Source organism: Phasianus colchicus, chromosome 3 (assembly GCF_987193195.1).
Source record: "Phasianus colchicus chromosome 3, bPhaCol1.hap1.1, whole genome shotgun sequence".
NCBI classification, from domain to species: Eukaryota; Metazoa; Chordata; class Aves; order Galliformes; family Phasianidae; genus Phasianus; species Phasianus colchicus.
Window position 1 is genome coordinate 13,488,742 of NC_143438.1, and position 14,578 is coordinate 13,503,319.

The following is a 14,578-nucleotide window of genomic DNA, read 5'->3' on the forward strand; positions in this document are numbered from 1 at the left end:
TACCTTCTGTGCACCAGGCTTTGCTAAGAGAGGTTGCTTGTGATTAGGTGATTGCCATTACACACAGCAGCGACAAAGGAAAAGGAAAGAAGTACAAAAGCATTCAAGCAAGTAGAGGTGTGCAAGTCTCACACAGCCTGGCTGTGGGTGAGGGTGCTGAAAGGAGTGGCTCTGGAAAGGCTGGAAAAATTACTGTCCATCCCTGGGAGCTTGGGAAGGGCAACTGAAGAATGTGCTGATGGAAAAGCACGAGTGGGGCCTTTCTGTGGAAAGGCGCTTCAAAAACACAGAGAGCAGGCAGCCATTTTCTTCCCAGAACAAACAGGAAAATCCATTGCAAATAGTCAGGAGGGTCAAGCTGACCAAATTGCCCTTGACAGCAGCAGAACAGACCTTATTGTGGAAGAACGGAGTGACCTTAGTTAGGTTCTGTGCCTCTGTTCATAAATGAAGGTCAGTTTATGTGAAAATGTCAGGTAGTGGGCACGGAACTGATGCCAGCAGTTATTGGTCATTTCCTGGCAATCGAGTGGATTACAGATGCATTTCCAAAGGGGTCAGCACTAACTGGGGAGTGACCAGAAGAGGATGAAATGGGAATTAAAAATAATCTACAGAAATGCAACTGGAAGCAACAGGAGGCAGCACTGTTGCAGGAGGGGGCTAGCAGGCTGAGGCCTACGTGAGCCAGCAAGCCGAGCTACGTGAAGGCAACGGGGAGTCATGAGGCAGCAGGGTTGTGGAAGGGTGCGATAACAGTCATGGAGAAGGGTGGGGACGTCCTGGGTCACAGCTGTTGAGTAGGGAACGGTGGAAGCAGATGGGATGGCAAAGCGTGTGAGGAGTGGGGTGGGGGGCTGCCCGATGCAGGAGGCCACAGGGACTGGGGTCCTGCGAGCGGTGCTGAGGGAAGCCATGCAGACAGGATCCAGAGCCACTGGTAGAGCAAGGGCCTCATGGTGTCTTTGTAAGGAAGGAGCTGAGGGGAACGAGATCCAAGGAGTTAATGATGCACCGTAACTCACTCGCAGAGACCAGATCTGGTTGTCCATCACAAACCTGCTCTTCCATTTACATTCAGTGAAGATGCCATTCCTCTACTAATGCACTCACGTATTTTCTGCTCACTAACCACGTTCCTGTGTACGAGCACCTATTGATCTGCAATCTCTGCTTCTTTTCTTCCATAGAAAGAAACAACTGCATAGCTCAGTAATGCACAGGCTGAGGCACTTACGTGCCCAAGCGGGTTCAGCCGAACACAAAAGTAACCTTCACCAATCCGAAATGCCTACGTTACAATTAACGGGAGGCACTCACACGATTAGTTTAAGCTCGCGCGGCTCCGAAGAGACGCAGACCCCCCCCCCTCGCCCCGCTTCTACTCCCCCAAGTGCCCCCTCGCCCCGCAGCCCTAACCCCCCTCAGCCGCTCCTCCTCCTGCAGCGCAGCCAACCGCAGCCGCACTGCATTAGTAAAGGCGCACCGCGTAAATAATTGATCCGCGCAGCGCCGCGGGCCCGCCGCTCCCAGCCCTCTGCCTTCAGCGGGGCGGTGCGGTGCGGGGCCGCCCCCGGCGGCGGGTCCCTGCGGGGAGCCGGGCCGGCGGCGCGGCGCGGCGCGGCGGGAGCAGGTGCGGCTGCCCGGCGCGGTCGGGGGCGGAGCGGAGGGCCGGGCCGGCAGGTGGGGGCTGCCGGGAGGCGGAGGGCCGGGCGGCCGGGCTCGGCGCGGGGCGAGTAGCCGAGGCGAGGAGAGAGGCGGGCGGCGGCGGCGCTCCCGCAGCCCGGGCCGCGGAGAGGCCGGCGGGGCCGCCCGCTGCTGCTGAGCCAGATGTGCGGGACGGGGGGCGGCCAGGGGCCCGCGGGGGGGTGCTGGGGGCTGCCGCCGCCGCTGCTGCCGCGGCCGGGGGGGGCCCTTTAGCTGGGAGCCGGGCAGCCGCATCGGGAGCTGCTGTTTTCTTCCCCTCCTTCCTTCGCCTTTCTTCTCCTCCCTCCTCCTCCTCCTCACCAAAACCGGGAGAGGAGGCGTGTTCGCAGAGCCCTGCTGCACCGGTTTTGCTTGGTTCGCTGTTGCCGGGTTTGGTTCGCAGGGTGATTGGGCTGCGGGATTTTTTGTGTGCTTCCTTCGTTATTGTTTTTTTTTTTTTTTTTTCCCTTTTTTCTTTCCCTTTTCCCTCTCCCGTGGCCCATCGCATGCTCGGCTCCGGCTGGATCCTTCCCTTTATTTTCGGCGGTGCCGCTCGGAGGGGGGAAGGGAGCGCGGGGATGAGTGCCGCCTGACGCACGGGCACGGCGAGGGGGGCCCGCCGCCAGCCGCAGCCCTCCGCGCCCGCAGGGCGAGGGGCTCGCCGCCGCCGCCGCCCCCTCTGCTCGCCCCGCTCCGCCGCAAGGTGTGCGTGCGCGGACGGCACAAGAGGGAGGAGGAGAAAAAGCTGCCCTCCGCCTCGCCGGCAGCCGCCGGGCGCCAGGGCTGCCGCCGTGCCCCCCCCTATGTGAGGCCCCCCGGGCGGCCGCATGGCGATAGAGCGGCGCCGCGAGGCGGGCGGCGGGGGCCGGCCGCTGCCCGAGGAGAACGGCTCCGTGCCGGGCGCCGCCGCTCCCCCCCCGGGGCCGCCCCCCGCCGGGGCCGCCGAGATCCAGGCGGTGCCGCCGCCCGCCGCCGCTTGCAGCCCTCTGCTGCTCGACTACGACGGCTCGGTGCTGCCCTTCCTCGGGGGGCTGGGCGGCGGGTACCAGCGCACCCTGGTGCTGCTCACCTGGGTGCCGGCCCTCTTCATCGGCTTCAGCAAGTTCTCGGACTCCTTCCTGCTGGATCAGCCGGACTTCTGGTGCCGGCAGGCCGACGGGCAGGGCAACTGGAGCGTGGCTCCCGGCCACGGCAATCGCAGCGGCAACGGCAGCATCTTCCCCCCGGCCGCTCTGCCCACCCCCGTTGCGGGAAACGCCAGCGAGTGCGATTGCCACGAGTGGCACTACCGCATCCGGGCCGGCCTCGTCCAGAACGTCGTCAGCAAGGTGAGCGGAGGGCTGTTGGGTCCCCGGGTTCCCACCCGCCCGGAACCGATCCTCCCCTTCCCCCTTATCCTGTCCCCATTGCTGAGTGGGTTTGTCTTAGTCTTGTGTCTCGGGATGGCGTTCTCAGCGCTGTTCGTGTGCGTGTCTGGCTGGTCCAGAACGTGGGTCTGTCCCAGGCGGGTGCCATGGGAGGGCTGGGGCAGGGCGCAAGCAAGGTGCCTCTCAGTTCTGTGTGTGTGCCGTCAGAGCCAAGAGCTGGGCTGGTGCACAGGGAAACTGATGGTACAGGGAAATGGACAAAGTTCTGCGAATGTCTCTTGTTCTACAGTCACACCTTTGATACGGTTTTCAACAGAGTAATAAGAGAGGAAATGTCTCGTGCATGTTGTATACCTCTTCTGAGGTCTACAACTCTGTTTTCTGCTCCCTGGTGCAGTGGCTAAAGTGGAAAAATTCTGATGAGGGAGGCTGAATGCTTCCTATTTTCAAAAGAAAGCTTGATCTCTTCACCTTCTCAGATTTTCCTCGTGCTTTGGCTGTGTGAGAACTCTGCCATGGGCCTGGTGGTGTTAACAGAGAGCTCTTGAAAGTGCTGTGTTATCTGTAGCTCTTGGAAGTGCAGATTTGAACTGTTACACCAGGAAAGTGGTTCCCCTTTGACTCAAAACCCCAAACTCAGCACAATTACTTCCTGCCTAGAAGCGTGTTAGGGATTAGCTGTGCTTATCTGGTTGGGAGAAAGCAATGCAGCAGTGACTGGGTGGCCGGTATGCTCGTGCTTTGCTCTGCCAGCAGGCACTGGTATTAATCGTTGGAAATCACGGCAGTTTTTCTTTGTGTCCCTCGAAAGCGTGTGCAACACTGGGAAAACTAGCAAAGCAAATCCTCCAAAAACTTGAATCCAGAATGAATTTAAAACAAGTCTGCTGCCCTCCTTCCATGAGGAAAGCACAGGCACATGGTGGACTTGGTTGGCTTGTGGTGTTAGAGTGCATAATGAATTTTGACATTTAAGAGAAGCAGATTTCCTTCTGTTTATAACCAGAGGTGGAATGATTCGTATGTTTCTGGGCTTCACACCGATGCTGGAGTGTAAAGAAATGATCTTGAAATATTTCCTTCTAGTGCGAACTGTAACAAAAATTTTTCTCAAAATGTTGGGAATCTTGTGAAGGTCATCGTCACGTTGGCCTCAGAAGGTCGAGGGAGAGTTAGTTTGCTATCTTGCATGCTTTCTTAATAATAATAATAATGAAGTGTTCTTTGGAAGAACTTGCGGCAAAGGGCAGATCAATTTTAATGGATAAATAAACAGCTGTGGTCCCTGCTGTCTTGTTTTCTACTAGAAAGAATAATAATCATCTTTTGAGACTCTGGGTTTTTTCAGTGTGGAGTTCTTGTTGTGTGTTTGCTTCCAAAAACTTGGCAGCTTTTTCTCTTCAATTTCTAATCCCTTATAATTATAATTAGATTGCTTTTATGGGGTCAGGATTCCTCCCTGGCTTGTGTTTTTGTTCTCTTTGGGGCTTTCTGGGTGGGTGTGCTGTCTGTTTTCATCACAGTAAAGAAAGAGAGAAAACCCAAACAGAGCGTCAGTGTATGGCTGAATTGTCTTCCTCCCATAAATCGCCAGGCACTCCTGTGGTGTGGGAGCATTCCTCATCACTGCTGATTTTCCTTGTGTGCATCCCACTGGCCTTGGGGCAAAGGAACTTTGCTGGGAGAGTGAGGAGGTGTTTCCATCGCAAGATATTCAGATCTCCCTTAACTCCTCTCAACAGTAGTTTCTGTAAAAGATTATGCAATGTTCTCATCTTTCAAAATAGAGTTTTATTAAATCTTAGTCTAATATACAGTCATCTACGTAATAGCCAAGGGTTATATGGAAATATCATAAACAGAGCCAAAAGTATATCAATAAAAAATGCACTTTTGTTTGGCCACTAAGCCACTTTGTTCTTGTGGTAATGCATTGGAACAGGCTGCCCAAGGTGGTGGTGAAGTCACTGTCCCTGGAGGTGTTCAAGAACTGCGTAGATATGGCACTGAGGGACACGAATTAGTGTGCATATACGTGATGGGTTGATGGTAGATGATCTTAGTGGTCATTTTCAACCTTGATGATTCTATTACTCTAAGTTCCACTGTTTCCACGTCCTCTCCTCTCATGGTACCTCAATCCAGTGTTGTGTCTCTGCCCCTGTTTTCTCAGCTGACCCATCCTACATCACACTTGGGGCTTGTGGAGTTGTGATCCAGCCTTACTTGTGTCTGGCTGCTCCCTGCTCTGACCCAGGAGGCTGCTGGGGCTGGTGGTGGCCTCATGCTCCTTGGAGGCCAGCGCTGCCTCACCTAGCACTGCCATCGCCCTGCCCTCCTCCAATGAGTCACTGGGAGCACTGCTTTTTATAGTGCTGCCAGTCATTAGAACTGGGAGAGGTAAATAAAGGACGTGCTGCTCGTTATTTAATGCCGTTGAGATACATATAGCAAAGAGGTCAGGTGCATAATTTAACCACAGGAATTCCAGTGGCCGTATTAAATCATGGATCTGAGCTCATGCCCTGTCTTGGTGCATAAATCTTGGTCTTGAGCTGTTTCATGTGTAAATATCCCTAGGAGAATATCTCTCTAGGAGAATTCTCTTGTGAGGCTTCTTAATGCTAAATGCTTCTTGGAAGATTTTCAGCTGTTCTTTGTCACATCATCACCACTGTCACATCACTACAAACAGAGTGCGCCCGTATCACTTATGATACACATATCCTGAACTGTCCTTCGGGCCGAAAGCTAGCAAGTGGATCATGTAAATAGACCGTGTCTCACTGCTGTCCAAAGGATGGATGCTGAGAAATATTTCCTTCTTTTTTTGAAAAGGAGAAAGCTGAGTCTCACTTTGGGTATTTGCAGAGTGGCTATTCCAATAAATTATTAACACTGACATAACAAGCAACATAATTACAGTTAAATGTACATTGCTGTGCAGTGTATCAGGAAATTGGAGTGTGTACTTAGCAGGGACTTTTCCAGCCTTCTTGTCACTTTTTAATGGCTGCATCTTCTATCGGTCTGCAAAGCCAGCTGTACTCCTGGGGCGAAGTTTTCATGGGGCTGATGGCTGTTGCTTTTCCCTTTGTTACCAAGATGACCAGTCTGCTGTGTTCAGTATTGTTATGTGGTGATGTGGTGGTGTTTTGAATGCTAATCTGTAGAATGGACACCAGGAGCTGGCAATGGGCAATGACTGAGGCTTGATTAAATTGCAGTGGATGGTAGTGCAGCATCTCTCCATGCGTGCTCATGGCATTCCAGATCAGCAGTGTAGGGCGAAGTGGTTAGTTGGAGGCTGCTTTTTAATCATCTAGAACAATTATGTAATAGTATTTCATGTCTGGTCACACGGGAATTCTTGTTGTGGCTGCTTTTCTATTCCGGATGCTTTGTTTTGCTGCAGTGCTGTTCCTCTTGGCTCTTTGCTTCCCACTTGATTTGGGTTGAATCATCTTCCTTCACAAGGAACGTGCCATGATTTTACCTACTTGCTTCTGGTTTAATCTTTCTCATTCCAGTTTGGCTGGGCCTCCAGCAAATTGTCTTCCCTGGAAAAGGGGAGCTTAATTCAAGGGAACCCCTGTGTGGTCCAGCTGTGAGCATGGGGCAGCGCTGTCTTGGTGGGGGCTTGGGTTAGTTCAAGCAGTTATGTGATGCTCTTTGCCTCTGCAAGGACATGTTTGTGCCCTGCCAGGTTTTATTTCCTTCTCTTTCTTGCAGTTATGGCATTTTTCTGGTCTGGTCTTCTGTTATTTTGTCTTGCTAATCTGGCAGAAATTTTAATTTTTTTTTTTTTTTAAATAATCATTTTCTTTTTCTCTCTTGAGTTTTTTGCTGAGTTAATGAGGTGAAATGGCTCTGTGTGTTGACTCATGCCCTGGGCTGCAGTGATGTTCTTACAGGATTATTGCAGGTAACTGCAAGTAACCTGGGTGGTTACAACACAAATCTGCATGTGATAACAGCAGTAAATTTGGCACTGCTCATAGGTTGGTATTTCTTGGAGTAGGAGACAAGTGTGCATTTCAAGTGTGCTTTTATAACACAGTTATTAATTCAAAGGGATCTCTGGCAAGGTCCTTCCCAAAAGGAGGAGTGACCAAGCTTTGGCACAGTGCCTATGGAGAGTCATCCTTGGACATACTTGAAAGCTGTCTGGACATGGTTTTGGGCTCCTGGCTGAGTAACTTCTACTTAATCCCAAATCTATTAAACCCTCAAGTTATAGTACCCAGTGCAGTAGCTGGGCTAGCGGCAGTAAGATCAAAACTAGTGTATTGCCTTTGCCCATGCTTGTCTTGTATGGATTGAGCATGTAATGAGGCTTTCCACTTACTGGGCTGCTAATGAACGCCATCCTAAAACAAGGCATGAATCTGTGTGCATTCTGGCCGAGCAGAGTGCAGGTATGGATGGCCATTTTTGTCACAGTACCCACATTTCCCAGTGTTGGAGCTGTACTGAGCTGGCTTTGCCTGCAAACTGTGCGTTATCATGTGCTGATGTATGCGATAACCAACTGTGATTTCACTAGATGATAAATATGTACCTAGTGAGCTCACACATTGTTTTTATTTACTTCTGGGGGGGTGGTATGTACACACCAAAATACTTTTAAGCAATTGTTGTAGGAAACAACAACTACATTAAGATCGATATTGCCACCAGGACTCATACAGACTTTGTTTTCTGTTTGGTGTGGATTTGCTGTGCTAGAGGGAATGTGTACAGAGTTAATGTTTATTATCAGCTTGAAGATAGTGTCTTGGATACTGGGATCTGATTTCAACCTACTGTAAGTTTTTTGCTTCTATAAACAGCACAAACTATAACCATTTGGGAAGGTAGCTTCACATTACAAAATCTTCACATCATTCTCAGTTTGAGAAATCGGACTGATTTTTGGACCTTTCCTATTCCTCATTTTCTGTGAGTGTGTGAAACCACTGTTTTTTTGTTTGGGATTTGTGTTTGAAAAGGTTGGAGTTCTGTTTGTTTTTGTTTCCACTCCCTGGTAGATCCTGTATCTCAGTCATTCAGTCTACACATACCAGCCCTGCACCTGTTGTGGCAGGAGTTGTAAGCTTCAGTGTGTATTTACCAACTGTTCAGGCGGTTTCATTTCTAATGTGCTTTAGCAGTTTTCTCTCTGCTTACTCTGGCTGCAAGTGTGTGGTTGTAAAAGATGCCCTCATAGTTTTCTTAAAGAAATTGTCAAGGATGATGAACTGGAGTTTAGGAAAAACATTTAATCTGGAGCTGGTCATGCTGTTTGTCATGGTAACACTGAGATGAGGATTACAGGCCAGCTGGTTGTGAGGGTGTCCGTTTTTAATGAAGTAATGCTCTGGAATAGCATGAGATTTGTGGTTTTCCTTCACTTGAAAACCGTTGGCTTAAATTAAAGTTTTCCAGATAAATTCTAGAGAGCTGCTAAATTCAGAAGGTGCAAAAAGAGATTTAAGCTTTCATGTTGCTTTGGTTCTGTTTTCCTCATTAGCCTTCTAGTTTCCATCCATGCCCCCTTCTGCACTACCTGGAACAGCCATTCCCCTGCTCCTTCCTGCCCTTGTGCTCCTGCAGTGTCGCTGCATGTCTCAGTGTTATCCATCAGCAACTATAGGTAAAAAAGTTCTTTTTTAAATTTCTCATCTTCTCCTTGAGAGGAAAGTTCAATAGTATAGAGGTTTTTACGCTTTCTATTCTGTATTTAATTTACAGCTGAGATAAAGCCCCAGATATGGGTTGTCCCAATGAAACACCAAGAACAAAACATCAGATAAATGAATATTTTCTGGTACTTGTTCTTGGGACACGTATTTAGGTACACAAAAAACAGGGTCAGGAAAATCAGGAATGCTGCTTGTAAGGTAAGTTCAATTTACCCAGAAGCATGTAGTTTATACCTACACTTGTGCACTGTTTCAGAGCACCAGATAGGTGCTCATCCCCAGCAGGATGGGTCTAGAGGAATTCATTTTGGCTCGAGTACTGTCTGTGTTCTGTGCAGTACTCTGGTGCTGCCCAGTCTTCTATTGACCCCTGGGCTGAAGTCCTGAGGATGTCTGCAGTGTTAGTGTCCAACCTACAGACATTGTTGAGGATAGGCCTTTCTTACCTGAGTTACAATGATGAGAGGGCAGGGTCATGGCAGTAGTAATTGCGTGTCAAAATTAAGGCGTCTGATCTTTTTACCTGCAGTGACTTTGAGTAAGTGTTTCTCCTTAGAAGTGGCTTCCTTTTCTCGTCTCCTTGCCTTCTCCCTGTTCAGGAGTTTTGTCCCATGCTTGGCATTTTTGAGATTTTTCTTCCAGTACTTAAGGCCTGTGTGTTTTGTTTCAAATATGTATTGTCCTGAAAAATACTGGCCTTGAAAGTGTTAACTTGGTTTTGATAATCAAATGATAGTGAATGTTAATATTTAACTAAAACATTGTGGATTCTTTACGTATGACTTCTATTTACAGTGCTTAGACCTGTTCAAGATAGCAACTTGACAACTTGTTCAGTTTTCTGTTTATCTGGATCATGAAGCCAGTCCCACCAGAATGTGCCTTTCCAGAATAAGTGTGGTTAGCTGAAAACTGAGGTGTGGCATTAGGACACTGTAAAAAAAGATTTTTGCATGTCTCAGTCAGTTCTGGTGAGAGGTGTCATTATCTTAGTCTTTTCATGCACCTGGAGGGTAGCAAACATCTGTGGGTATTAAAACAAAGCATAGGTTTGAAGTCAGTCAGATTTGTGACAGTGGTTTCCTTGTGATGTCAGAACATATGTAGAAAAGATGCAGCACAGATGTAGAAGGGAGGTGAAAGTATCCTACATGTGAATGTAGTGTCCGTGAAAGCTGCAGGCAAGACTTTCTGTCTCCCAGTGCTTTGATGCTAGATGATATTGTGGAGTTAGCAAAAGGGGAAGCAAATTATAACAGCTGGAAAACAAGTTAGTCAACTAATCTTACTAGGGTGAATTCTGGAGAAGATCAGAATGTCTCAGGATAAAGGGAACTGCTAATGAAAATGAAAGAAGTGATAGAGAAGTGGGTGGTATGTGGATGCTACTAAAGCTGATTTAATCATGTTGAGTATTCACAAGACTGTCATATGATTAACAAATCATCTTTTAATTGTTAGTGTATTACTGATGATTATTTACCTAGCAAACTTCCTTCTTCCCTGTCCCAGTGGGGAAAAGAAACAGATCTGAGATGGGACTGAGGCTGGGAACAGAAGAGCTAATTGCTCCTGTTCAAAAGATGGAACTGTAGATTAGAAGAAACCTTTCTAGTTCTGTAGTGTTTCAGATTGTATCTCCTTACTGTTGGATTCTGCTGGTGTAGTGGTTGTTGGGTGTAGTGGCTTAGAAGGTCATCTTCACCTGTTGCATAAACTAGGGAGTAATTTAGTGCAGAGCAATGAAATTTTAAACAGAAGCCTTTTCTGTGTTAACTTAGTGACTGAGAGACAAAGTCTGTTTCTATGGTCTTGTGTTTTTGAAGTTTGTGGCTTTTTTTTTTTTTTGATCACACCACTTTTGGGGCAATGTCACCACGGTCGGGAGAAGACTATCTCAGCTGAGCCATGATAAAAAGGCATCAAATACGATGCTGTGCACAAAGATATGAGTGGAGCAGCTTGGTTGGCAGGCATGGAGTTGGGGTGCAGAGCTATGCTGGAGGAGCACAGCAGTCAGCATCACATCACAGGGAGTAGCAGGGCCAACCTGTTTACCCTGGGGTATTATACAGGGCTGAGAGTATCTTGATGTACTCTGTGCGTTAGGTTTCCCTCTTTGTGAAGGAGCTGAAGTTTGCAAAGCAGGTGGGAGAATTGTTTTATGTGTCGGTATTTGCATAGTGATGTGTGATAGTGTGGCACCCAGCCTGCATGCTTTATTTGTAAGGCTGAAATACCAGACTTCAAAAAAAAAAAAGAACGCTTCAAAAATTAGAGTAGAAGTTTCACAGCGAAGTCATGTCTGTCCCAAAGATGAATTTCAACAACTTCAGAAACTGTAAGGTAAGCTTGTGAAGTCAACAGTTGTGTACTGTTTTGAAGGTATGGAAACAGTTTGCATAGGTACACAAAACTGCTTTCATGCAACACTGTGTGATCTAATTGTATCTTTCTGGGAAGCCTGCTGAGCACATGTCCTCTGGCTCATGCGTCCGCTTCTTTCTCTCTCCCCTTTCCTCTGTCCCCCAAACTCTTGACTTTGTGGCAGTAGTCAAAAGTAGCTACACCCAAACGGTTGATACCATGCTAACAATTTCTTGCTACCTGAGTAAAAGTTCTTCCAAACTTGGGCAGTTATCAACCCCCTTGCCTCCTTGAATATTAGTGGGTGCTTGCTTAGTAGTGATTTTAGTAGAAGCATTTATTTTAACATTTATTTATTTAACAAAAGCATCCACTTAGGGTGAGGTTGAAGGAAGTTAAATATATGGGGTAGTGTGCAGGAAGGAAGCATCTTGAAAGCCTGGTGTTCTGGGTTCAGGCATTCCAGTATAGGAGGTGCATGTTTCTTTGAGTAGCTCTTGTAAGCAAACATACAACAAACTTTCCTGTTGTTCTCTTTTTTTCCTTGACTCTTTCATTTTCCAGGTAAATCAGTTGTACCTGATAAGAACATAGGGCTCTTGCAGGGATTTCCTCTCATCAGTGGGCAAGACTTATCTTAGAGACTATTGCTTCTGAATGTGGCTGGTCAAAGAAAAAGGAATTTATTGTTGTCCCTTTTCCTGAAGCCTTTCTGGATTATTTGGTTTATATTTTAAACCTCAAATCACCATTTTGAAATGTTATGTACTTACACACAGCTGGCTGTATTGGTGATCAAAAATGCCAGGTGTTCCCAAGAACAATTTATTGATGCTTGAAGTACATTGGAAGATTGGGGAGTGTTTTGCCCAACTGTGTGCTCAACAGAGAGGCATTGCTGCCCTGAGCCTTGAAGATTAAAAAGATTAAATGCTCTTTTGTTGCTACTGCTGGCAGGAAGGAGAGGCTGGAAGTGTGATGGGGCTGCCCCTGTTGTATTTTTTGTCTTGATTTGTTGTTGATCTGGTGGGTTTTTTGTTCAAGGATGTCTGTCAGTAAAATGAACTCTGTGCTGTGGACAGTGTGGTGTGTGTCTCTGGGTGGCTTCTCCTGCAGCCCCTTCTGTGACACAGCTGCAGGGTTACTTTCTGTAGAGCTGAGCATTGTGATGTTTTCTGGATCTTGTATGTTTTCTCAAACTTTAACGTTAAAACACGGCCAGGTTGTTGCTTCTGGCTGGAGACTGAGAGAACAAGGAGAGGAGAGTTGTCCTGGGAAAAGGCATTAGTAGTATGATAGAAGGACTGACTGTTCTGCTTTTTTGGTTGTGTTGTTTTTTTGTCTTTTTTTTTTTTTGAGGGGGAGTATATTTGCTGTTTTTCTGGTTGTACCTTGGTCTACTGACTTGGAGTTTTTCCTCCAACAGTAAGGACCTGGAGATGGTTTTGCTTTTTGTTATATATAGGGTATGAAAAACATCACTTTTTTAATTCTTATTTTCTATGTAGCTTGTTTTATTTGTTGTTTTGTTTTTTTAATTTTGTGGTTCATATTTTTGGGAAAAATACTGAGAGAATGCAAGGTGTCATAAACTCTCACTATACAAGGTGCTTACATGGAAATAGAGAAAAAAGATGGGTTTCAGAGCCATGTAGGGAAAACCGCCAAGGTCTGATAATAAAGTGATGAATCAGGAATGGGTGTCAGTGACATGTAATTGATTTTTGTTTCCAAACTGCCATAGCAACATGGGGCTTCTCACCAGAGGGGTCTGGGGCTGCCCGAGCTGGCTGTGGCATACATAATATTTAGAGGCTGGGGATCGCAAGGTGGCACCTCTTTTCCAGGGACGAAGGAAACAGGCAAGGAACAGTTTTTACATTTGCATTTTACATAAAACTGTTGCCTTAATTTCACAACAAATCTGGGCTTGCTGCGTGAGTCCTGTCCAGACTTTCATCTCACGTAAGGAAGATATGGGATGGTTACATTTGAGGTGCATTAATTTCTGCCACGTGTCTTCTGAAGCATGTTTCTAACAGTCCTCAAGCTTGACTTCTGGCTTTTGAAGCATAGTGACTCTCAGCATGGGTGGTGACTCAATGAGATCAGTTAAACATTAAGATGCTAAAGGTGTGACTTCTTAGGCTTTGACAAAAAGTGCTGTCAGCATGTAAAAAACACTTGCAATGTATTGCACATCTGCTCAGGTGAGATTCTCTACGTTGTTACAGAAGTTACTTTTTTTTTTTATAAGATCCCATGCCATGCTTTATATAGCTCTGGGTGTTTTTAAAGCATAACCTGTTGCCTCAGCATATCACTTTCATATCTTTTACACTATGAAGGTGGATGGAAGATAGATTCACAGTGAACCCTGGGTTTTCTCTCCCAGCACCCTTCCTTCAGGCTGCAGGCTGGTAACTCCCAAATAAGAGGGAGACTATGGGTTTCTGCCAGAGCAGCTATAGGATTTACTGGTCTCTCTCCTTGAAACACGTTGGTCTGCCTTTTGTAAGAGGTGATAGGAGATTAGCGTCTAGTCTCTGGCCAAAACAGTCTTCTGGTGCACATTTACTTGGAGTGCCATTTGAATTGCCCTTCCCAGTGTGCAGTGACATGGGAGCTTGTGCTTGCTTTCTTTGTGGAGCAGACCTGATGATCCTTTTTACAGGACAAAACTACTGGTGCTTGTAGTAAGCCGCAGTGTATAGGCAGGCTTTGGCTGCATCTGCCTGTGCCCCGTTATGCTGCTCTCATGGATAAATGTCCATAATGTTTCGGATAATATCCAGAAACAGATGTTTCTGTTCTCAGTTGACTTACACTGGACTGCAGAGAGAGCCTTCAGAAGGCAGCGAGTGGCCAAACATGGGATTGGCACGGAAATAGATGTTTTTGCTTTCAGAGTGGCCGAGGAGTTGGGCAAGAGCCTTGAGAGCAAACAGACACGTGGTTCCCAGATAGCTTATCAGAAAGTGCACTACAGGCATTACTGAAAGACTTGCTGAGAGTTTAACCTTTCTTCTGTTTTTAAGCTCCTGCTCTATGTGCTAAAGTGGACAATTTAGTGTCTGGCATGTTGTCCCGGCCTGGAATTTCACAACAGCCCTTTGTGAGGCTTGGTCTCCTCCAGCCATGAACTTTCACCTCTGCCTGGCCTGGCATGCTGCGTTCCCTGTCTGGGCCCCAGTGGTGGCCAGCCATTGTGGCTGGCAGCGGTAGGCCCTGTAGGTAAATGGGCCTTGGGTTCTTTTTGTGGTGTTACTGCTCATCTTATTATCAGTAATAAAATAAAAATGAGCAACTTACAGAGATTGTCTTTAGGAAGTGCTTGTGTATAAATATGGCTGTCTTTAATACCTTTAATTTATAATCTATATTTAAGGGGTTTCTCATTTCTAAGCGCTACACAGCCCTTCTGGATTGTGAAAATAAGCCCAGGAACTTCTGAAAGTTTGCCTGGAACTCAGA

The 14,578-nt window shown here is 47.1% G+C and overlaps 1 protein-coding gene across 2 annotated transcripts in view; it reads left to right on the forward strand.

The window, feature by feature from the left end:
* The first annotated feature begins 1,722 nt into the window (after nt 1–1,722).
* Nucleotides 1,723–14,578, forward strand: part of SLC22A23 (solute carrier family 22 member 23) — a 101,644-nt gene continuing 88,788 nt past the window's right edge. The window contains exon 1 of one of the 2 annotated variants that reach the window (XM_090136992.1): nt 1,723–3,014. In XM_090136992.1, the coding sequence (XP_089993118.1) occupies nt 2,514–3,014 (501 nt within the window). In that variant the 5' untranslated portion in view covers nt 1,723–2,513. The remainder of the gene's footprint in view (nt 3,015–14,578) is intronic. The other variant, XM_031589300.2, reaches the window with a different exon arrangement.